At 28.4% G+C, this 24,692-nt stretch overlaps 3 protein-coding genes across 3 annotated transcripts in view; 1 reads left to right on the top strand and 2 right to left on the bottom strand.

The window, feature by feature from the left end:
• LOC100205095 (sterile alpha motif domain-containing protein 15) overlaps positions 1 to 10,167 on the bottom strand; it is a 23,388-nt gene extending 13,221 nt beyond the window's left edge. The window contains exon 1 of the mRNA XM_065805145.1: positions 9,872 to 10,167. Coding sequence (XP_065661217.1) covers positions 9,872 to 10,090 — 219 coding nt within the window. The 5' untranslated portion in view covers positions 10,091 to 10,167. The remainder of the gene's footprint in view (positions 1 to 9,871) is intronic.
• Positions 5,020 to 8,010, bottom strand: LOC136084944 (uncharacterized). The gene is made up of 3 exons (XM_065806345.1): positions 7,912 to 8,010; positions 6,847 to 7,100; positions 5,020 to 6,758 (listed from the first exon to the last, which is right to left on the bottom strand). The coding sequence occupies exons 1-3, from the start codon at positions 8,008 to 8,010 to the stop codon at positions 6,644 to 6,646; spliced, it is 468 nt and encodes a 155-aa protein (XP_065662417.1). The 3' UTR covers positions 5,020 to 6,643.
• On the top strand, positions 10,120 to 24,692 carry LOC105844600 (ciliary microtubule inner protein 1). Its single transcript, XM_065805144.1, has 3 exons — positions 10,120 to 10,252; positions 18,105 to 18,186; positions 24,434 to 24,692. Exons 1-3 carry the CDS (start codon positions 10,197 to 10,199, stop codon positions 24,629 to 24,631), a joined length of 336 nt encoding a protein of 111 aa, XP_065661216.1. The 5' UTR covers positions 10,120 to 10,196; the 3' UTR covers positions 24,632 to 24,692.

Genomic DNA, 24,692 nt, shown 5'->3' on the forward strand with positions numbered 1-24,692 from the left:
TAATAAATCAAGCACAAAAAAAAATTTTTATTTTTGTTAGAGTAGTTATTACGACCAGGGCCAACAAGGGCCGTTCTGAACGGGGGGTGTTAGGGGTACCCTCTCCCCAAGCTACTATATATGCATTTGAGTTAGTACATTTTTATATTTAGCATTTTAGTTGGCATGTTTTAAAGTATAGTTGGCAAATGTCAAATATTGAGGACCTTACTTTTGTGTGTGTGTGTGTGTGTGTGTGTGTGTGTGTGTGTCTCTAATTGGCAAAAAATATATACGACACCCCCTCCCTCATAAGAGACCTCTTCGGGACGGCCTTGACATCGACCACGCTGAATAAGAGAAGCGAAAAGCTGCAGTATTGTTACAAAACGCCCAGCTCCTTTACGGTAAACTTTTATAAGGGCCACTAACTTATTTCCTCCCAACAAAAAAACTAATACTAAAACAAATAAATAAAAAAATTTCTTTTTTAGATTTATTTTAGAATTAATTTTTGAAAAAAAGCTTTGAAAAGGCATTTAAATATCTTTTCAAAGCTGTTTTACAAAAAATCTTTCTTTCTAAAAAGTTATAAACCCCAACTTTAAAGAAAAACAAAATATTAGAGAAAAAACGACCCCTCTTGCCCAGGAAACAAATTTAACATGTATGCTCATCGGGACTACATAAATGCAGGCAAGATAAAGTAAAATCAAAGTAAAGTCAGAAAGATAAAATAAAATCAAAAAAAAAAAAAGAGAGAGATTCAAAAAAAAGGAGTTCTCCAGTTGGCTCTGAAAACAATTTTAAGATGTACTTTTGTTAAACTTACACAAATGCTAGAAATGCTAGAAGTTTCAGAGCTCTAGCTAGTCTGCAAGGTAGTGAAAAATTAATCGCCAGGACAACTGATAGCCAACAACCAACTTGTGAAGTCAAACTAACGTTTGAAAAAATTACAAGTTTATTCCAGAATTGATAATGTCGCCCGGCGGCACAGTAACTTTCTGTCTAAAGGCCGACTTTTTACGGAGGAAGAAAATATAGGCAGCGGCCTCTGAATTAATTTTTAGCGGTAAAATGTTCTTTCTTCTGCCTCCAGTAGCTTTTGCTCTTCTATTGGCGGCCGCAGCCAAGTTATTTTTTGGAAGCAAAATGTTTTGGAGATCAACGCCATAAGGGAGGATGAAGCCATTGGGGGCTGCCGCCAGAAAAAAATGTGGAAGCATAATCATTTAGAGGCCACCTCTAATGTCTTCTGCCTCCTATCTGGCTGCGGCCGTCAAATTGGAGGCAGAAATATTTTCCTCCCGCCGGCGGATGTAATGAAAAATAATTGCACGTTTGTTTTTAAGTTAACGAACAATTAAATATTAACTAAAAACAAATGTTAAATATTTGATATCAAGTTTTATTTAATATAAAGTTTTTAGTATTTAAAAAATTCTAATTTTTTTTAAACTAATAAATTAAGTAGAATAAATTAGTAGCTTTATTATTCAAAACAAAACTTAAAAGTTGGAAACTTTACATATATGCCATTGCCGAATAAATCTTTTTGACAAAAAAATAATAATATAATAATTTAATAAGTAATTAAATTGACTGATTTTGATCAAAGTTTTTAAAAAATGCCTAAATTTGTATCTATTTGATCATTTACCATAACATTAAAGACTTATTTTTAAAAATTGGATATTGTAAAAGTTATTGAAAAAATATCTGCTGTTTATTAAAAATTTGCGGCCGTGCACAGTAGTCCAAAATTTTTTTACGTGGCCTAAAGTCCCAAAAAAGTCAAATCTTCTAAACTTTTTTTTAATTTTATTATTGAAACATAGGTGCTTTACTCTACTCAAAAATGTATCCGTTTAATTACTAGATGAAGGCAAGCTTGCTAGAATCATTCATAATGGCTTTGAAATAGTCAAATTTTCGCAAACTTTTTGTTTTTTTCAAAAATACTTATCCTCAAAATCTACATAACTTTTTTCAATTAATAAAGCAAATAATATAATAGAATGTTATATGCACGTTGTTGAAGGTAGTAACAAAAAATTAGTTTTCAATTAAATTAAGTCATAATTGTTTTTCTCCTTTATGCGAGTTTCATAATTTTGGATAAACTTCTCAGATTGAAGCAAAGATAGTTAAAAAACTTGGTTGTCAAACCATCAAAAACCCTAAAAAACATTGATAAACCTAAACATTACGAATGTACTCAGACTTAATGTTTGATGTTGTATATCAAACTTTCAGTAGTTTCTGCAATATAAAAATAAATCTAAAAAAAAAAATAATAAAATAGCACAGTTTATTTTTATAATGTTGTACACAAGATTTATTCATTTCAGAAGCATTATGAGACAACACGAAGCAACAGTAGTAAAAGGAGATCGAGACTCCAGTCATATGATCCAAGCAGTTGAAAATGTTTTTACAAAAACTTTATTTAAAAGAAAAGCTGTTTAAATATTTGAAGTCAAACACTCAACTCTTAAGAGGCGAATTAAAGTTGCTCAACTATCACCAGGCAGATTAAAGAAATGCTATGTATTCCATATAGTAACAGTTCTATGAAAGTTTTTTCAGTGTCAGAAGAACAAGAACTGGTTCAGTATTGTTTAGTTTTTGCAAAAATGGGATATGAGTTAAGTCCTATTAAGTTAAGAGCAATAGGGTCATTCCATATAAGATTGCCATAATTCAAAAATATTTAAACATAATATTAGAAATAGATTTTTTTAAATTAAATTAACAGACACATTAGTGCATCTAAAAAAAATATCTTCACTTCGTCATTTATTTTTATGCGTGTGTAGGATATGTTTAAAATTTGGTTGCCATTTTTAATATTTTATGATATAAAAAACATGGATTTCTTAACATGAAGTTGTGTCAAAGGTTTTTTATTTTTTTATTTAATTTTTAATTCTTAGAATAAACATTAGTGATTAAATAAGTTTGTTAATAAGTGATATTACTATTACCTCAATTATTAGTTGGTATGTTACTAAAAAGGAAAAAAAGGCGTTTTTCACCGTCACGACCACGACTATTATAAGAAATTTAGTTTTTAATACAACCTAAATTTAATTTTTTTTAATTAAAAAATACTTAGCAAAAGTATTTTAGTTGAAATGAATATGTATGTAAAAAAACATTTTTAATAACCTTGTTTATAATAACCTTGTTTGGAAAAAAGTAAAATGCAATTTCTTTTTTGTCACGAACGCGACGTAACTGATGTTTCGACGTAACTGATGTTTAAATACGTCGTTTCGATGTTTAATTGCATCGTATAGATGTTCAAATGCGTCAAGAAAGAAGATTTAGTTCGAAAAACCTTAAAATTAAAACACGTGTTATAAAGAGTAATTTAAACAACTGATACAACTGTATTTAATGGTTATGAACTAGTTTAAAGTATAACTTATTTGACATATTCTACATAAAAATATAGGAAACATATAAATATAAAAACAATGCCCAAATCGCACAAACAAGTTTGTAAAGATTACAGAGAAAGAAAGAAAACTGAATTAAAAGAAATTGAAATAGAACGAAGTATTATTTGTCGCCAACAACCAACGCCAGAGCAAGAATTGAAAAATAAGGAGCTTTCTAAATTACGACAGCGTAAACACAGAGATCTTCAAAATGCTCAAGGTATCATTGGTATTTCTTGTTCTGTTTCTAGTCAAATGGAAGAACCCGTCTATTATTCAAGTTCGTCAGAAGCGCGTGCTGTGAACCGCGTTAAATTGGCTTTACCAAAGTCGCCACAAAAAGCAGATTATATCATTAAACAGTTAGCAATAGAAATGAAAATTTTTTTTTCAAATATATCAAAGATAAAATAGCGCATCCGTTTATCTTCTAGTGTATTCAATCATGTACTAGAGTTTTACAACCGCGAAGAAATAATTTGATGAACTCCAGGTATGAAAGACTTAATAAAAATTGATGGTGAAAAATTTCAAAAATGTTACTTGTTCCTTAAATTAAGGGAATGTGATGCCCTGTACGCAGAAGAATTTGGTGGCGAGATAAAATTTTCCAAATTTTGTGCACTTCGTCCAGCTCAAATACTCACATATTCAGACACGTCTCTTGAAACCTGCTGTTGTCTATTTCATGAAAATTTTATTAACATATGCAACGCTTTCTCCTCAAACCTTAAATTTGAACCTTATGACACACACTGGGTAAACAAATGGATTCTTTGCAGCCCTCTCACTCCAGATTGCCTCTTACTGTCATGTAGTTCTAAAGCAGAATTGATCAAACAGTCTTTGTATGCAACATATACAGAATTTTTGAAAATGCTTCCTCAATTTCGGATTCACCATTTAATTAAACGTCATCAAGCGTCTGTTTATCGCCACCAAATAGATAATATTATGGTGATATATTAAAACTATTGCTGTATTCATCAAGAACAAGTTTAAAGTGCTTATTGGAGTCAATCTCAAACAACAATCTTCACTGTTGCTGTTTATGGTAAAGATTTGAAAAATATGGTTGCTTATTTAACAGATAAAAATGATCACAACAAAACATGCGTCAGTGTTTTCATTGAATTAACTTTAAAGGTATTTTTCTTAAACAGTTCAATTTTTATATCTTTTATTTTTATCTTTGAGGGATGCATAACATTTCTGATATATTTTTTAAAGTTTTACGCAACCAATCAATTATACACTAGGGTACAGCGAGAATTTTTTTTCTTCTAAAAAAAGGTGTATTCTTATGTAAAATCAAATTTTAAATAGGGTTTACTTAAAATAATTTTTGGATGGAAAAAGTTTTGATACCCAAATTTGCACTTTTAAAAATTGCAAAATTTAGTAAAATCTTATTTGTCACACTTGTCCTTTATTATGTTTTACATGTCCTTCTTTTTCATTGCGATGAAATATTAAATGCAAATAATGTTTTTAGACCAGTTGCAATTTTTTTTGATACTTGTTTCAAAGTCATTATCTTGCATGAATCCTACCAGCAATGCAGATTCTGGACATTTTAGGGGAGGGGGTCTTCAATTTTCAATGAGGTTTTAATGATTAACAAATTTGCTTATAACAGTTGTTTTTTTTTGTTTCATTAGAAATAAAGGTGGTGCCAGTGATGCGGTTCCCCAAAAAACAGGAGGTTTATCCCACCTTACCCAAATAATATTTTGATAACACTACTATTACACTATTACTATTATACTATAAAAAAACAATAAATAAAATAAGATATCTTTCAAATCTATTGACATTGAAAATTTATTAAAATTTCTTTCTTTGTTTTAAAAACAGGTAGCAACTCTCTATGTTGAGCTCTAGCTCTAATATACCCATCTCTTGCATCTGGTCCAACTATTGACATGGATGCTACTGTCACTTGTTTTACAGCACACTCGGTACTTTGAGTATGAATTTTAACAGAAGGAGTTATTAGAGGTGTCAATCTTAGCATTACCAACTTATCTTTAGTGAGCGAACAAGTAAAAACAGGTTCTTGTACCACACCATTTTCCCATTTGACTAGCTCTTTAAGAGTAGTTGCTGCAAAGTTCAGTTTAGGTGTTTTTCTTGGTCTGATTTGCATGTCTCCAAGGATATCATTACCCCTTTGTTCCATAATTCGATCAACTGCAAAGTTGTGGTCTTTTGCATTATTACTAGATAATAAAGAGATTTATAAACTTTCATGATTCGCATACCAAGCGCCTAACTGGATGTAGGGAGTCACAATTTCTCTTACTATAAGAGGTTGATTTCTAAGAATTCTCAATTGAGACAGAATGTGATTTGAAGCATCTTCAAGTCTGTCTTTAGCTTTAATGTCAAAAAAAAGTTTAAAGTAAAATTGTAAACAAAATAAGACAAGTAACTCAAGATTTTTCAAATTCTGATCAGTTAAGTCGTGTTTCCTTGTCCACATAAAGACTATTCTCATGCCAGTAGTGAGCCATCTGGCATGAATTAGGGGGCCACATTGAATTTCTCTAAGATTAGGTGGCAACACGCCGATCTTAACTGCTTTGCATAACTTGTAGGTTTATTTTTGATCTGTTGACATATTTTTTAGTATTGTTTCTGGAATGTCAACAAAGCTCTCTCTCTCTCTGGAAGAGCTTTAAATTGAGGATTGTACTCCATTTTATTAACATCAGCAAGATATTTTCCCACAGGACCTACAAAGCCAGTACTACATGATGTTAGTCCATCAATTCCTTTTATTAGGTGACGCAAAAATAACTCATTTGAATGAAGCATGCATATGGCGCAGTGGTATTTGTGACCTAACAGCTTTTCAAGATGTGTTATAGCACCACCTTTCCAGCCGGTGTTAATTGAAGTACTATCAGCTCCAAGTACTAAACATGATTTAGTAAGATTATATTGTTGCAGCAAATTATAAACACCTTCAGCAATCTTTTTAGCGGGCTAATCTGAATGAGTATGTGCATTTGGAGTAAAATGACCAAGATATCGACCACCAGGTTCTATAGTCACAGTAATGTGTTGCTCTTTTTTTTTGAATCATTTATCATCGCTCTTGTTGAATCTTTTCTTCCATCAAAGTAAATGCCAATATTATCTGCTTTTGGAAGATTGAAATTGTCATTATTCTTTGCTACTACCATGACTTTTTTTCTCGCTCTCGTTAACTAAGAAGGATCACAAGCGAGGTAAGAGTATTCAGGGGTGAGAAATCCTGCTTCAATTAAATCTTGCAGATAACTTGTAGCAATTGCTGCAGTTGCAGCAGGTGAAATCCCAAACCTATAAAATAAAACTAGTTCATATTTATTTTTATTAATTCATCATCCAAACTTTTGCTGCTCAACAAAATAATAATCTATATGATTACCTTATACTAGCCATTGCTGTGTTTTTTATTGACATAGTGTTTTTTCGTGACTTCTTTTTTAAAAATCGTGTTACAAGGAAAGCATAGACACCTAATTTATCCTTTAGAAGCCTTTCAATCAACAATTTAATTTCATTGTCTTGTTTTAAAGTAAAGTTAACATTAACTGGATTATAGTTGTCATTGAGAGAAATATCAGGAGAAATATTTTTTTGATATTCTTCATATAATTCTATATCTTGTTTTTCTGTAACCTAAAACCAAACTTTTACAAATATTATTTTTGTTTTATATGTATATGTGTATATATATATATATATATATATATATATATATATATATATATATATATATATATATATATATATATATATATATATATATATATATATATATATATATATATATATATATATATATATATATATATATATATATATATATATATATATATATATATATATATATATATATATATATATATATATATATATATATACACATATATATATTTAAACAACTTTAAAAAGTATTCTACACAATAGAGTGCTCAATTTTTCTAAGTTTTGTTGTCTCAATCTTATCACCATGTCCCATCTGCATGTCAGACTTTTCACCTGTCTTATTTTTTTGACTGTATAACCACCTGAGCTCTATAGTTGGAATTTTTTTAGAAAAAATACAGGTGCAAATTATATGTGCTTTACTTTTACAATTTTGGAGGGAAGAACACACAGACAGATCATGTTTACACAGAAGTATCTTATGAGGACATGTAATGAGGTCCATTAGCTTATCTAACTTCAATAAAAGTTCTTCTTTTACTTTTGTCTTAGTTCTTCCCTATACAACGTTTTCTACTTTCTCCCTGAAGGTTTTAATTCCATAATATAGCTATTTCTCACCAATAATAACTGGCTGTTGAAACTTAACATTTGCTCTTCTCCATTGAGCAAGAACAAACGGAATCGGATCGCTAGCAAGATCTTTGTTAGAATATTTATTATGGTGTAGATTGCATGTTATGCTTTTTTGTTCTTTTAGTAAAATTCCTTATTGAATAACTGCTCTGTTTGTAGGCAGCTCACTAGGAATAAAATCTTTTCCAGGTCCAATAAAATCTGAAATTGCAGTGGTGGATGATCTAGTCTTAACTTTTGACATTTATAAATATCTCGATTAAATAACTAATAACGAATAAAATAGTAACAGACTACGATCTTGTATAAAGTTTTATACAGCGGAGAACCAAGTGAAAATATCTTTTAAAATTAATTCGGCGCTGCGCTTATTAGGAGAGTTCATTACATAAAAACGGATTTTATTTATTTTATAATAATTTAAGTTTTTTTCATTTTAATAATGGGTAAATATGAAAATTTGGGTATCAAGACGTTTTCTGATCAAAAATTGGTCCATAACAAACCTACCTTGAAATTAAATTTTACATAGGAATACACCTTTTCTTAAGCTTGAATTTTATTTTTTTCAAAAACATACAAATCTCACTGTACCCTATTATAAACAAAGTAACGTTGTGTAGTTATGATCCATCTTCTCAATTTAAAAACCGCTTCATGTTAAAATTTCTGAAGTATTGTCAAGTGAAATTTAATATTACAACTTTCGAGTGGAATTTTTTTGCTACAGCCCACGGAAACGGAACCATTGATGAAGTAGGAGGAACTTTAAAAAGAATAGCATGGCAAAAGGTTAAAGCTAGACAAGTTTTCATTTAAAATGCGTGGCAGTTTTATGAAGCTATATGCAAAGATTCGACGGTAAATTTAATGTTTGACTGAAGACGTAATCAATCAACATTATAGTCAACTAATCGATACTTCACTGCTAGCAGAAAAGATTGAAGATATAAGACTTCACCATTACTGGAAAGTTAAGAATGAAATTTTTAGCATGAAAAAAATATCACCACTATCAGACGAATAACACAGCAAACAAAAAATCGTAATTTAGTACTTGATTATGTTTAGTTCATTTAAATGTCTTTAATATTGCAATGTAATAAAGTGATTTGTTACCTTTTTTTATTAAAAACTTGTTGATGTTTCTTTTATTTTTCTTAGGATAACTATAAAGTGTTTAACTATAAACATTGTTTACCTATAAACATTGTTTAACTATAAACATTGTTTAGCTATAAACATTGTTTAACTAAAAACATTGTTTAACTATAAACATTGTTTAAATTGTTTATATATTTTTAAAAACTTTGGCAATGCTAAAATATACTTTAAAGATACCAAAAATATAATGTTATCTGATAGTACAATATTTTGCCACGACCGCGACTTTTTGCTGGTTACAATTTTCTATAAAACATGAAGAAAAAAAAGAAAAAAATTATATTATAGTTAATATAACATCCCATAAAAAATAATTAAAAATATTAATTTTTTAATTTTTAGAAAGTTTTCTACAAAAATCAAAATTACTTAACAAGTTCTGTTTCTGTTTTTGTAACTGTCACGACTGCGACTGATTTTATTTTGAGATGCGATGCAACTATTGCATGAAATTTACTGTAAATTTTTCAGATAGTAGTACGTGACCAAATGTACACATCAAAAAAAAAAAAAAGGTTTATTTAGTTCCTTGCCGAAATCGAAAACTGAATTCCAGAAACGAAAAAAGATTTTTCTGTTCCAGCAAATATTTTAGCCGGAACCAAAACCGTCCGAATTTCAGTAGTTTTAACAAAGTATTTTAATTTTAAAATATTATACTAAAAGTTTATTTGTTTTAAATTCATTTCCCACCATTAACAAATGTTCAACCTTTAACTACCGTTACCAGGATCTTTTCTTAATATAAAAAGAGGTCCACATAAAATTGCTTAACCACCATTAAAAAAAATCTATCAGTTTTCGTAATTGCTACTTCTTAAGTTTAAAAAAGAAGATTTTATAACAGTTTGTTTTTGGAAAACAATCTAAAGCTAATATTTATAGAATTATGCAAATACAAAATAAAGCATAAAAAAAAAAACTTTATCAAAAATTCAAACCATGATATGTAAAAAGTTTGTTACGCCGATACGAGGTAATACTGAAGCGTCAATGTAAATTAGTTTTTGACCATTTATAAAATTTTTAACAAAGCATTCCTCGTACTCTGGGTATTGAAGTACGTCGCGAACCCATAATCCAACATCAGCAACGCTCCAGCTAAAAACCATCGGCACACCATTCTCATCAAACGCTGGTTCACTGTAAACTGAGTTCATTAATATTGTTTTTGATTAATTTAACGTAAAATCTTTTATTTTTATTTTTAAAGAAAATAAATTTGATAGCAAAAAAAATTTGACGTCATTAAATAAAGCAAAGATTATGGATGCTCGAAAGCAAAGAAAATCTCTTAATGCAGTTCACAATGACGAAATTTGGTAAAATTATTATAAATTTTAACTATATTTAATTTTTAGTTAAAAAAAATAGTATAGTATTAGTAATATTGTATAATAAAGTATTTTATATAAAAAATAATACCCAAAACTTTAGATTACCGACTAAAAAACACTTGTTGATGGAGCATCATTAGTAAAACCTTTTATAATCAATAGCAGATTCTTAATAAATTTAACATATATTTAACAGTAAATATCTGTGCGAAAAATTTCTTTATTATTCCGGTATAAAGTGTTAATGGAATTGACCATTTTTAAAAGAAATATTTTACTTTGTTTTGCAAAGACGAAAAAATTTAACTTACTAAAAAATTAACTTACATCTACTTTAAAAAAGACTTTTGAATACAGACAATTGAAATCAATAACATTCTTATTTATATATCAAATACGTTAAAATGATACTAAATCATCCGAGACAATTGTTTTGAAAACTCTAAATATTAGTGAAAAGAATTCTAAACAATGCATTATATTTACATTGTGCGTTGCTATTCATTTATAAATAACAATTTTATTTTATTAGAGATTTTATATGCAATTTTTACACATAAAAAACTTTGTTTTTTTAAAACACTCTAAAAAATAGTACACAATAAAACATGTTTATCTAAAAGAGATTTTATTTTTTGTACTTTAAGAATATTTCACATCGTAGTTGAGAGAAGTAAAAGCTAGAAATATGTATATATTTATATAAATAATTTATTTAAATTTATATTATTATATATTAAAATAAATAGCTAGTAATACACAAGCTCAAAAGAAAACACGGAAAACACATAAGAACACGGAAAACATCTACTTTTCGTTGTTTCACAAAACAGTAATATTATTCAACAGTAATATTATTCAATTTTGTTTCACAAAACAGTAATATTAATATATACAGTAATATTAAATACAGTAATTTCCAACTTTAATTAGTGGTTGCTTGCAGCCTTGTTGGAAGCGAAGATGTTTAAAAAAAAAAAAAAAAAAGTAATATAGGTAAGAGTAGCAGATAACAATTTATTGCTTTTTTTTTTTAAATACCCGATTATTAAATTGACTAACTTGATTATAAAAATTTGACAAAAAGATGTTATTTTTCGCTTGTGAGTCTTTATTATTTTATATTTTTAGTTGAAATTTTCAAAGAATACCCAAATACTACGATGGTAAAACGCATATTTTTGAAACAAATAAATGAATTTTATAAAACTATATAATTTTATTGCAATAACATTTTTTTGAAAATGTCTGGAAATTTTAAGCAACATTTTCCGGACCACTTGATAATATGAGCACTTAAAATTAGCTCAAAAAAATGACATTAACTAAGTAAAAAAATGCCAACCTGAGAATAAGAACTAATTTTTGGAATGGTATGACTCGTTATTAACAAAACTTATCATTCAAAGATCAAATTTTAAGCAACTTTTTATTAAAAAAATGCTACTTTGTTTTCCGCAACAACAAAAAAATTAGTTATTTTTTCAGTTTTATTTTAACTCAAACCTTTGAACGATAAAAATTTTTTTAATTTAAATTACAGAAAAATATTTAGTATTGCTAAAATATTAAAATTTTTTACTATATTTTGTTTTTATTCAAAAGTCAATTAAAACCACTGCGATTTTAGGACTTTGAACTAAGTTATTTCAATGAAAAACGCTGGGTAATTTGAGCATGCTCATATTACACAAAAATGGTATCTTTATATTAAGTCAAAAGTAAATGTTTGTATGCAATGTTTTTCAAACAAAAATGAAACGGATTTCTAGCTACTATATTTTTCTTTAAGAAAAAATAAATTTCATTATTTTAGCACCGAAATTTCGCGCCACAGATTTAATCATGCTTGATGATATTATTTTAACAACGCAAAAAATTTAATAGCGTTTTAATTAGACGATAGCCCCTAATTACTGTATATAAATTTACGCTAAATATACTGATTCCTGTTATCACCGCATAAAGTCGATTTAAAAAATATAATGCAACTTAAACTTCACTGGTTACATCTAAGAAGTCTTTAAGTATGCTCATGTTACCCTAATCTACCCTAATTTTATAACTTTAATCAATTTTTTTTTTTTTTTTTTTTTTTTTATTTTTTTTTTTTTGTTCATTTAACAATATTCTCTGGTAAAAGTGTCGTTGGTACATAATATATGAAGAACACGAAAACTCGAAGAGGATCATAAGATCCTGTCACCAAGTACCGTTTAACAATACAAAAATTATAAACCAATTATTTCAAAAAAATATAAAATAAAAAGTAAATACCGTTTTTATTTTGTTGCGTTATAGTTTAAACTACCATTATTATTATTATTATTTATTATAATTGTTAGTGTTCCGATATTGTAATCGCTTGTTAATAATCTTATTCATTAGTATTATTTTTACTATTATTATTAACAAAGCTATTTACTTCCTATTTATTGTTTCGCACATTCTCTCTAATATTGTTTCGCACATTCTCTCTAATATTGTTTCGCACATTCTCTCTAATATTGTTTCGCACATTCTCTCTAATATTGTTTCGCACATTCTCTCTAATATTGCAGTTCTACTATGGTTTAATGACACTAAGTACAGTTTACTACAGTTAAGTCGCTCGTCGAGGCATTGTTTAAACTGTACAATAAGTGTCTTTCCATTCACAGATGTAACAGATATCAAATTTAAATTATTAATTTCATCTGATAAAACTTTTAAAACTGATAATAAAGCTCTGTCTGCAAACCATTTCTCGTTTTTTCATTTAAATAAAGTGTCTGATCAATTTAATAATTATGTTTCATCTCTTGTTTTAGATTCCGATAAAAAGATGTCTTCTTCATTAGACATAGTTTGTAAATATTATGATAAAAGCAAATTATGTACATTTAACTTTAATAAAATGAACGCTCTCTCATTTTTTCATCTAAACATATCATTGTTACAAAAACACTTCGAGGATTGAGACTATCATTAATAAATTTTGTTTTTTTCATTATTGGTATAACTGAAAGAACGTTAAAAAAAAGGAAAACCCTCAATTCATCCAACTCTCATTGACAATTACATCATTGATCACACACCAAACTGAATCATCTTGTGGTTAGACATAATTATATTTATCAAAAAAACTAATATACAAAGGAAGAGATGATTTAATGTACCTGCTAAAAATAAATCTGTTTTCTTACTTAGTTTAATTATGACATTGCGACTATCGATTTTTTAGACTTATTTTCTTTTTATAATATTCGCCCTTTTATCACTTTCCCGACTAAAATTACTGATCGCTCTGCTACAATCGTTCATAATATTTTCTCTACTTTAACAACTAATGAAATTATTTTAGGAAATATGACAATTTCATATTTGTCCTCATTTAGCATAAAACTCATTTTATAATTTTTTTTTCTTTCATCATTTCACTTTTTTTGAAACTATTAACGCATTATATCCTTTAATAGCTAATGACGTCCTTTAATAAAACATTAACGCATTACATCCTTCAATAAGACAATACAAAAAATTAATTAAACTGTTATAATTAGATAAAAATAAATTAAATGTAAGTATGAACTTAAATTAAAAAAATTAAAATTAAATTAAAAAAATATGTACACAGTTTTTTAAATAAAGTCAAATTGACTGTAGCATTAAGTTTGTTTTAATTTTTGGTTTTCTGTGTTAGATACTTAATATATTTACACCATTTTAATACTTAAAATTAAAAAATAAATATAAAAAAAAAGAAGGCCGGTTTTTAAATTAATAACAGGTCAAAAAGGATTTCTTTAAAATTATGTTTTAAGCTTCACATTATAGTTTTTCTCTTTATTAAATGTAACATGTAATTTTATATCGTTTTTTTGTAGTATAAAGTTGTTATTAACTTTTCATACCTTCTTAAATCAAAAAACTGAATATAATTTTGTTAATTAAACTTTTAAGCAGTTTTATTGAGTAAAACCGGGTCAAACCGCTCACTTGTCAATAAAAATTAAATAACTTTTTTGTTTTTCTTTTTTCGTTTTTTTTTAGTAGGATAGGTAATAAAAAACTAAATAAGATAATATAGATATATGATAACAAAAAAAAAAAAAAAAAAATGATTGAAAATAATAAATGTAAAGAAAAAAAAAATTGTGCTGTTTTAGGCGACATTCTGGTAAAACCGCATACTTGAGGAAACATTTTTAAAAATTTTTAAATTTCAACTTTTTTTTAATTATTTTTTTTAACACAACTTATATTTAGGAAACTATAATAAAGTTTTCACATTTTTTGAAACAAAAAAATTTAGTTTCAACTACATATTTCTTTGGTAAACACGTTTCTTTGCACAACCGTTCCCTGCACATTTTGCATTGCAACATTCCTGTGTGTAACTGTACACTTTTTACATTTTGCAACTTTTAATCGTTTGGCTGCTAGTACTTGCTCTTCATTATTGTTTTGCTGAGGTTGCTCAGCATTGTTATCCTCAGGCATTTAAGTACTTGGCATAGAGAGTCTAAGCTTTGTGTAAAGTTTAGCAACTTTCACGGTTTCCTTTGTTGCTTTTTTTGTTGCTTTGTTGCTTTTTGTTTAAGGAACTCGATCACATTTTCTTCGGTAATACGTTTTTCGCCGAGTTTTGACATATCGCACTGCTTCGATTTCTTAACATGCGATCGATTTCTTGCTTGAAAAAACTGCTTCAACTTTATCTCGATACTGTTTTTGCAACGCTCAACACATGCTTGATACCTATCAAAACTTGAAGCTGGTTTAGTTGAGAAAGATGGTAATCGGTGTGTAGTTGGAGTAGGTGCTGGGGCGGCTGTTGGAGATGATGAAGCTGTGTCTTAACAAGATGGTGTAGGTGCTGCGGAGGTTGCTAAAGGTGATGAAGGTAGATTAAACGTTTGTGTGATTGCTAATGTCTTATGATTTATATTGTTTTTGTTAAGTGGAAATAAGCCAGTGTACTGGAAACCAGCGATTGCATGAAAGCGTGTAAAACATTCACCACTCTCGTAGAGCAGTTTGAGCAACGGTGGAAAATTTTGTTACCTAAATTCTTACATTTTGAGTCTTTGTAATACTTTGTAAGAATTTATTTCCATGCTTGTTTGAAATGACAATAGACACCTTTATCCAATTGTTGTAGAATATGTGGAGAATGGTAGACAAAGCAAGATTATATTGTGTTTTTTGCACAGCAATACCGCTTCCAAAGTTATGTGATTTTGTGATTTGTATGCCCATCTAATACTAAAATATGAATACCACCAATATTGTCAGTTTCGGCTATAAATACTTCTTTTAGCCATTCAATAAACGTATCGTTCTCCATCCAACCTAATTTTGAAATTGAATATTTGGTGCCAACTGGACTAGCTCTTGCCTAATCAGGACGAAAGTTTCTTTTGGCTTTGTGCCCATCAGCGTTGCAGTATTTGTTTACAGTATAATGAATTTTTTCATTGTTGCCAGTAAGTTTAAATGCATGTCTTGTCCCTTTTCGGCACACTACGGTTGCTTTGCATTGATCACCCAAAAAACCTTTTTCATCACAATTCTGAATATGCGACCACTAAGTTATACCAGTCCGTTGATGTTGTTTGGCGACGCATTCCAAACAACGATCAATTATTTTTGGCGTATCCGCTTTTCCACTTTTCTTGTTAAAATTTCTTTTGACCATCTCTTCATAAAGGCATAAAACCAGTCTTTACCAGGCTTGTTATTTTTAAATAAGTGCAAATAATCATTGCGTTTAAGGTAGCCGCATACAAATTCTAGGATTTCATTTTGTGTTAAACCATGACCCCAGTCACCAAGTAATTGGAACGCATGCACCATCAATCGTTTTGTTTCATTTGAGATTATTGTTGTTTTACCTGAGCTATGGAAGTCTTTGTTGTTGTTATTTTTGCAATCTTTGAGTGGTGAGACTGGAACGCTATGTTTGAATGCAGCTTTTCTCAGTGATGTTTTATTTTTTTTCATATCCGTTAATGCGGCTAAAATATCGTTTTCCTTGTATGCTTTTGTTTTTTTAGTTGACATGTTAAAGTAAGTGATTTAAATTGAACTGAGTGAGTGATGATTATATTGAGAAATAATATAATAATTGGTTTTTTATGAGTAAGAGATGATTATATTAACAAATAACATTACAGTTCATGTTTGATTAAATCGGAATTAACACTAAGTTGATTAGATAAAGATAGGCGCTTAGTCACTAGCAAAAAACTAATCTAAGTAATTAATCGAGTGTGCAGTTTTACTAGAAAAAAGAGCTTTTTTTTTTACTTTTTTGATTTTTTATTTAGCTTTTTGTTCTAGCTGCGTAAAAATTATCTATCAGAATTAAAATTTAATCTCCAACAAGATAGTGCTAGTGAGAGTGAATCGGCATATAATTTTATCAATTCGAACAGAGGAGATATAGAATAGTTCTGTGTTTGAACCTATTTTTATTTTTTTCATAACCATATCCGTTTAGTTGTTATTAGATAATTTCGATCAGTGTGCGGAATGATATGGTGTGCGGTTTGACCCGGTTTTACTCTATATAATATAAGGAAAAAATACTTAAGTTTAAAAAATAATAGAGTTAAATGCTTTTGATCAAACAATTACCAAAATTCAACCATTAATTAGTTATGAGACATTCACACTTATAGCATTTTAGCATCAAATTTTTAATAATATCATTTGCTTATCAGTTAACTCGCATTTGCCAATTTAGGAAAATCATGTTTAAGACTGATAAAGGTAGAATAACTCAAAAGCGCCATGCAGATTAGCCTTTGCAAGAGGTTGGATGTGTTAAAATGTTGATTCATATCTACAGTTTAAATCTTTAAAATGTAGATCCACTGGTTGTGTTTTTTAAAATGTAGATCCACTGGTTGTGTTTTTTAAAATGTAGATCCACTGGTTGTGTTTTTTAAAATGTAGATCCACTGGTTGTGTTTTTTAAAATGTAGATCCACTGGTTGTGTTTTTTTCTCAAAAACTAATATGCAGCATTTCGGGATCTGGAAAATAATGAAAACTACAGAAATTGAAGATTGTAAGGAATGTGATGAAGAACCGTAGCATATGTGAGTTGATAACCGTGATAATCGTATTATAACCGTGAGTTAGGTAAAGTAAAATTTAAATCTTTGAAAAAAAATACACCAAAACAATTATTACAAGAATAAAAGTAAGTAAAAATGTTACTTCAGAGTGGGAACTAAAAAGTTTTTTATTAACAAGAAAAATATTGTTAAGAGACTAAAATGGTTCCGATATGACTTAAGCTAGACATCAAAGTTGTTTTTCGTATTTTAAGAGAGGAGGAGTAACAACATATTTACAATAGAGAATTGTACCTTCATACCTATCTTCATCATAATTGAACTATGTTGTAATTGTATGACATTTAGTTACGTCTACCAATGCTAATTTTATCGTTCCTAAAAATTCCTTTAATATATTATAAACTTTTTCTTAGAGTTTATTCGTTTATAATAACTAATAAATAGCAATAATAACAATGAAAATTACCTAGAAAGATCATTAACTTTGTCGAGGATTGATAAGTGCCTATGATATTGACTGCATTGGTATGTATTTATTACTTTTCAAAAAAAGTGAGTTCGAGGTTAAACATAAGTAGTTATCACAAAACATGATTATACATTAAATATTAATAAAACCCCCACAACCAAAATACCAAAAAAAAAACTAAAAAATGTCTAATGCTTTATTAGTTCTGAAGGATATAGCATTTAATGCTCCGGCGCATATATCGAGGTTTGTGTGAATATGTTTTTAAAAAAAGTTTCTTTTTGTGTTTTTATTAAAGGAAAGATCATATCAGTCGAGAAATTGTGGCACAAAAGCATTGGCCAGAAAAATGGGGATATGTTTTGGATATATATAAAGAGGTGTGTATATATATATATACATATGATATATAAAGTATATATAAATTTAAAAAATTTACATCATGTTTGGTAATATATTATTTTTATTGAGATATTTTGGCTAACTTAGTAAAAGCATTTTTTTCTCTCTCGATTTTGAATGTTGAACAGTAATAACCTTCTTTGTTTTTTTTTTTTTTCCTCTTTTTTCTGTACTTAAATTATTTACTGTAGTGTTGTATATTTTTTTAAATAATTATTATTAGAAATATCACCATTGCTATTACTTTTATTATTTTTTTATTATAATTATTACTATCATGGTTACTATGACTAATTATATATATATAAAACTTATTTTTTAAGGTGTCTACTTGAAATAAGTATTTCATTACTATTTGTAAATATCCGTGAAAGTTTATTTTCAGGATATATATGATTGATTAATTAATAAGCCATTAAGGGTCGTCCATAAATTACGTCACACTCAAGGGTGGAAGGGGTTAGAGGTTTTGTGACGACTCGTTCGGGACTTGTTACTAAAGAATGTGTGTGTATGTTATAAATATATGTTATATATATATATATATATATATATATATATATATATATATATATATATATATATTATATGTTATTTATATATATTATATGTTATATATATATTATATATGTTATATATATATATATATATATATATATATATATATATATATATATACACACACACATGTATATTATATATATATATATATATATATATATATATTATATATAATGGATACACGTGTATATTATATAATATATATATGTATATGAATGGATGTATGTATGTACTTGTTTTCTAAAGGACTTTTTTTTTTTTTTTCATTATAAGTTTCTACATATAGAGGACTTTTTTTTGAAATTGACAATTGTGCCCCTGAAACCCGTGTTGTCGCCCCTGGTATGTATGTATATATGTATGTATGCATGTATGTAAGTATGTATGCATGTATGTATGTATGTATGTATGTATGTATGTATGTATGTATGTATGTATGTATGTATGTATGTATGTATGTATGTATGTATGTATGTATGTATGTATGTATGCATGTATGTGTGTAGAGTAAAGTTGGGTAGCCCCAGACACTAAAGGAAAAAGTATTAGAAAAAAGCATGTTTCAAAATTGGAGGGTAACCCCGGACACATAGTTTAACCATGGTTTTACCTTTAATTTACCCGTGTGATACAAATATAATGTATAACACAGGTCAACAAAAAAATTTTTTTTTCTGGTGCCGAGCAAACAATTTGTTTTTTGTATAGCATTTCTCATTTTGATTTCAAATATGTAACTCTTTTTTTACCATCAGGTCAAGTTGTAAAGATATTTAGGTTCAAATCTTAAGTATTTAGGGTAAAGTCCCTAATATTGTCGAAAAAAAAGTTATTCAAAAGTATGTCAACCTGGGTCTCAAAAGAAGCGTATTTTCATAGAGATTTTAGAAAATATAAATATTTTTCCTTAAAATTTATTAAGAAAAAGATTATGTGAAAAAATGCTAAAGACTCTTAAAAAAAAGCCAACAGAATGCTATTCACCAAAAATATACAAAATACTTATTTTTATTACAAATGAATAACATTTTTAAAATCTCTATGAAAATACGCTTCTTTTGAGACCCAGGTTGACATACTTTTGAATAACTTTTTTTTCGACAATATTAGGGACTTTACCCTAAATACTTAAGATTTGAATCTAAATATCTTTACAACTTGACCTGATGGTAAAAAAAGAGTTGCATATTTGAAATCAAAATGAGAAATGCTATACAAAAAACAAATTGTTTGCTCGGCACCAGAAAAAATTTTTTTTTTTGTTGACCTGTGTAATTAATAAGCATTAGACTGTTTTCAACATATTAAAAAAAAATCGCTTTTAAATATTGCCTTTGATATTTAAAGAACGGGCATAAAAATGTCATCATTTAGAAATATAAACATTAGCTTTTTACTAATGCAAATAAACACTTTAAAAACTTTTTTCAAATCTTAGGTCTTTTTATTAAAATTAGATGAATTACTATTATGGTTTTGTGTATTATATAAAATGTGTTGTTATTTATATAAAAAATTTGCTCATATTTAATATGTAAATGAATTAAGTTGTCTGGAACCACCCTCAAAACATGTGCCCGATACCACCCGATCATACCTCATTCACAAATACTAGTTTTAAAACCAGTGAGTTAAAGTATTAAACAAACTTTTTTAAATATATATTGTGAATAAAAATGTTTCTTTAATCAATAAAAAATTTTTAGTTTACATAAGAAATCGGTATATTAATATGCATATTAAAAATTCTGATCGCTCCTCTGAAGGTGGAAAACAATATCTGGCACTCAGAGCCTATCGCTTCGGCATATTAGGATAAATATTTTTCATGTGCCATGTTTTTACTCGAATAATATTTTTATAGTATTTAAAATCACATAGCTTCTTTAGTTTAAGCTGTACATCAAGTGTCCGGAGTTACCCGTCGTCCGGGCCTACCCGACTTTCCCCAATATAATAACAATTATAACAGTTCAATTATAAAGTCCCGTTTGAGTCGTGACAAAATCACTAACCCCTCCCTTCCCCTAGAGCGTTATGTAATTAATAGACGACCCCGTAATGATAATAATTGAATAAAATGTTTATGTGTTTATATATATATATATATATATATATATATATATATATATATATATATATATATATATATATATACATATATATACATATATATATATATATATATATATATATATATATATATATATATATATATATATATATATATATATGTATATATATACATATATATATATATATATATATATATATATATATATATATATATATATATATATATATATATTGGAATAATTATTATATATATATATATATATATATATATATATATATATATATATATATATATATATGTATATATATACATATATATATATATATATATATATATATATATATATATATATATATATATATATATATATATATTGGAATAATTATTATATATATATATATATATATATATATATATATATATATATATATATATATATATTAGGGATATGACTTTTTAATTTTTTTTCAAATAAAATGTTTCCTGTATCATAAATCGATGAACTTTTACCTAAAATCATGAAAAAAGGCCCAAATAGCTTTCTGCAACAAAAAAAGGTCACCCCCAAAATAAAAATTTGATTTACCTTTTTTATACATTCATTTTTGACCGATGTTTTAATCTTAAGCTTAATTCTCAGCTTAATTCTATTTATTTCATTATTTTGTTATGAATTTATAAATATAACGCCACACGTTACCATGGCAACGAAACGGCCGTGTGCCGGCAAATACTTGGAATTGTTATGTGATGACGTCATTGTGTTACCACGGTGATATAGACGACTGTAACAGACTGTAGAAGATTATAGAACTTAGTAGAACATTCTGGAAGCTCTAAATAATTATATAAGCGAGCTGCTGTCAGAGCTCAGTGTTGATAATGTGAATAGTTCTATGAAGTACTCTGCATGTAACTGAGCTAATAAGGAACTACTGTAGCGAACTAAAGACGCTGTAAGTGTACGAAGTATAAGTAGTTGTAGCATTATCGTTAGGATACGGACTGGATTATCGAACTGTTATCAACATTGACTGGATTATCGAACTATAATTGGATTACTATACAGTTAAAGTATTTTATTAATTAAACGACTTTATTAAACAGATATTTACGCTCAGCTATCCGTAAAGTCGTAACAATATTATATGATGTCTCACAAGAAAAGTCATACCACAGTAACAAAGAACAAGAAGACTTGGACTAAAAATTTGGTGAGATTTCAAGAGTCACACAGAAGAAGAGGAAGCGTGGCTGTAGAAGAACATTCACTCGATGAAAAATCCAGAATACCACTTCAATTGCAGATCGTAGGAAGATACCAGTTTCTCGGAGCATATGTTAAAGGAAGAAAAGAACGAATAGACCAAATTTCTAAGGAAATTACAAAATTGTGGGACAATAAACTGAATTTTCCACGTGTGTCTGATCAAGTGATAAGAGCAAAGCTTATGAAGGTGCTGAAGGTCTATGATGAATGTGTCAAGCGTGGAAAATATGATGTTCTCAATGCATTATTTGACATCACGAAAGTGAATGGCCAGTGGTTATCCTCGGAAGATAAACGTCTATACCACCTACAAAAAGAAAGTAAAGGACAGGTGGGGTACTCAACAGGACAAGTGGCAAGTAAAGAAACCATTCACCCTTCCAAGAGAAGGAAAGTCCGGTCTGGAACAGCAATACCTTCCACATCACAAGTCCTGTCTACCACAGACAGTGGTACTGAATCTGAAAACTGCAAAAGTAAGAGTGAAGATGATGAAGACGACGACGGTGATAAAGACGATGATGAGGACACTCAGAAAAAAACTAGAAAGCACTACAAAAGTAAATTTGCTGTAAGTATGGTTACATCAAGTGGAGTTTCCACAAAGAAAGCTGCTAAAATATGCAATGTATTATCACAACAAGGTATTGATATTCCAACTCCAAGTCAATCAGCAATTTACAAGTCCATATTCAAAGAGGCAGGTAAATTAAAAAAAGAAATGATACAACAACTTAAAATGGAACAGTGGTCCTTACACTTTGACGGCAAACGAATAGATGATAAGGAATATCAGGTAGTTGTACTTCAGAATGAAAGAACTGACGTGAAACTTGATGCACTGCGTTTAAAAGATGGCAAAGCTGAAACTGTTGCTGAAAAAATTGCCAAACTTATTGATGAATACAATTTGTGGAATTCAATTAAGATGATCATTACTGATACAACAAACGTCAATACTGGGAAGAGAAATGGAGTTGTTGTGAAGTTGCAACGTATGTTTAAATTAAAGGGTGTCACAATACCACAATTTATCGGTTGTCAGCATCACGTACTAGACAGGATTCTCCGTCTGGTGATGGACGAAGAACTTGGGGGTGATACCAAATCTCCAAACATTGAATACCCATTTGTGTCTGAACTGTTGAATAAGTATGATGAACTGAAGGATAAGTTTGTGAATGGAACTGTAGAAATTCTTGATAAATCAGGGTGGAGAGACGATATGAAGTTTTTGTACCATTTAACAAGAGTGTTTAGGTTCTATGAAGAACAAAGAAACTTCCCTCTGATTCACTTTCAGAACATTCCTAATATGAGCAATGCCAGATGGAACTCAAGAGCCATTCTCGCCATTCTGGCGTTCATTCTTATGCCTGAAGAGAGAAAGAATTTGGAGAAGGTTTGCAGGTTCATTTCATATGAGTGGGCAGAACATTGGTTTAGTAGTCAAAAGTACAATGACAATGACTTCAAGAATTTATCTGATGTATTGAAGCCTTACAAAAAGGCATTGCAGTCATTCAAAAATCACTGGAAGAAAGAGCCATCCATCATCGACATACCACGAAGTAATCAGATAGCTGAACGTGCAATCAAGGTGATGCAAGACCTGTATGCTTCCTGCAGAAAGAAAGACAAACTGCAACTTCGATTCATTCTAAGTAATAAGCGCTAGACTCTTTATGAGACGTGAGCATCATGTGACCCATGTACTAAACACAGTAGGCCTATAGACACAGACAGTTATGTATATTGTTGTACTAGACGCTTTGATACTGTTAATTTTGTAATACTTGTATAATTATATATCACATAATGTTTTTTGTTATATCACAGTACATGTTGCATAAATAAATAAAATAACAACAGGAGTATGACTCTTACAACATCTTCAGCCTTTAATATTCATTTACTGTACAAAAGTGTACCTATTGAAAATTCGATTTTTTGGTTTTGGGGTGACCTTTTTTCAAAATATGTCAAAATGAAACATCTATTCGTTCTTTTTACATAAAAGTTCATTGAATTACGATACAGGCCTAGTAGGTTGCAAAAAAGTCATATCCCTAATATATATATATATATATATATATATATATATATATATATATATATATATATATATATATATATATATATATATATATATATATATATATATATATATATATATATATATATTGGAATAATTATTTGGCGATATAGGTAAATGAACTTTTAAATTTTATATTTGCAATATAATTATTTTATATACTTTACGGTTACATACTTATTATACGTTTATATATGTGTTTAAATATTCGTTTGAGCATAGATTCAAGCGCAAGCAGACAATAAAGAAGATCATCTCAAAAACAATAATAGAGAAAATACATTTCCAAAAACAAATGCCCAGATGATTGGATGGAAATCGGCTCTAAATAAGTTGAATCAATATGGTATATCGGAAATTAGAGCGAAGGGAAAGTCCGACATATTTAAAACATTTGACTGGCCTCAAGAAAGTCAGTAAAGTGAAAAAACTTTAAAAGGTTAAATGGAAAATTTAAACAAGAAAAAATTATTCAAATGTG

This window comes from Hydra vulgaris, chromosome 09 (genome assembly GCF_038396675.1).
Source record: "Hydra vulgaris chromosome 09, alternate assembly HydraT2T_AEP".
Taxonomy (NCBI): domain Eukaryota; kingdom Metazoa; phylum Cnidaria; class Hydrozoa; order Anthoathecata; family Hydridae; genus Hydra; species Hydra vulgaris.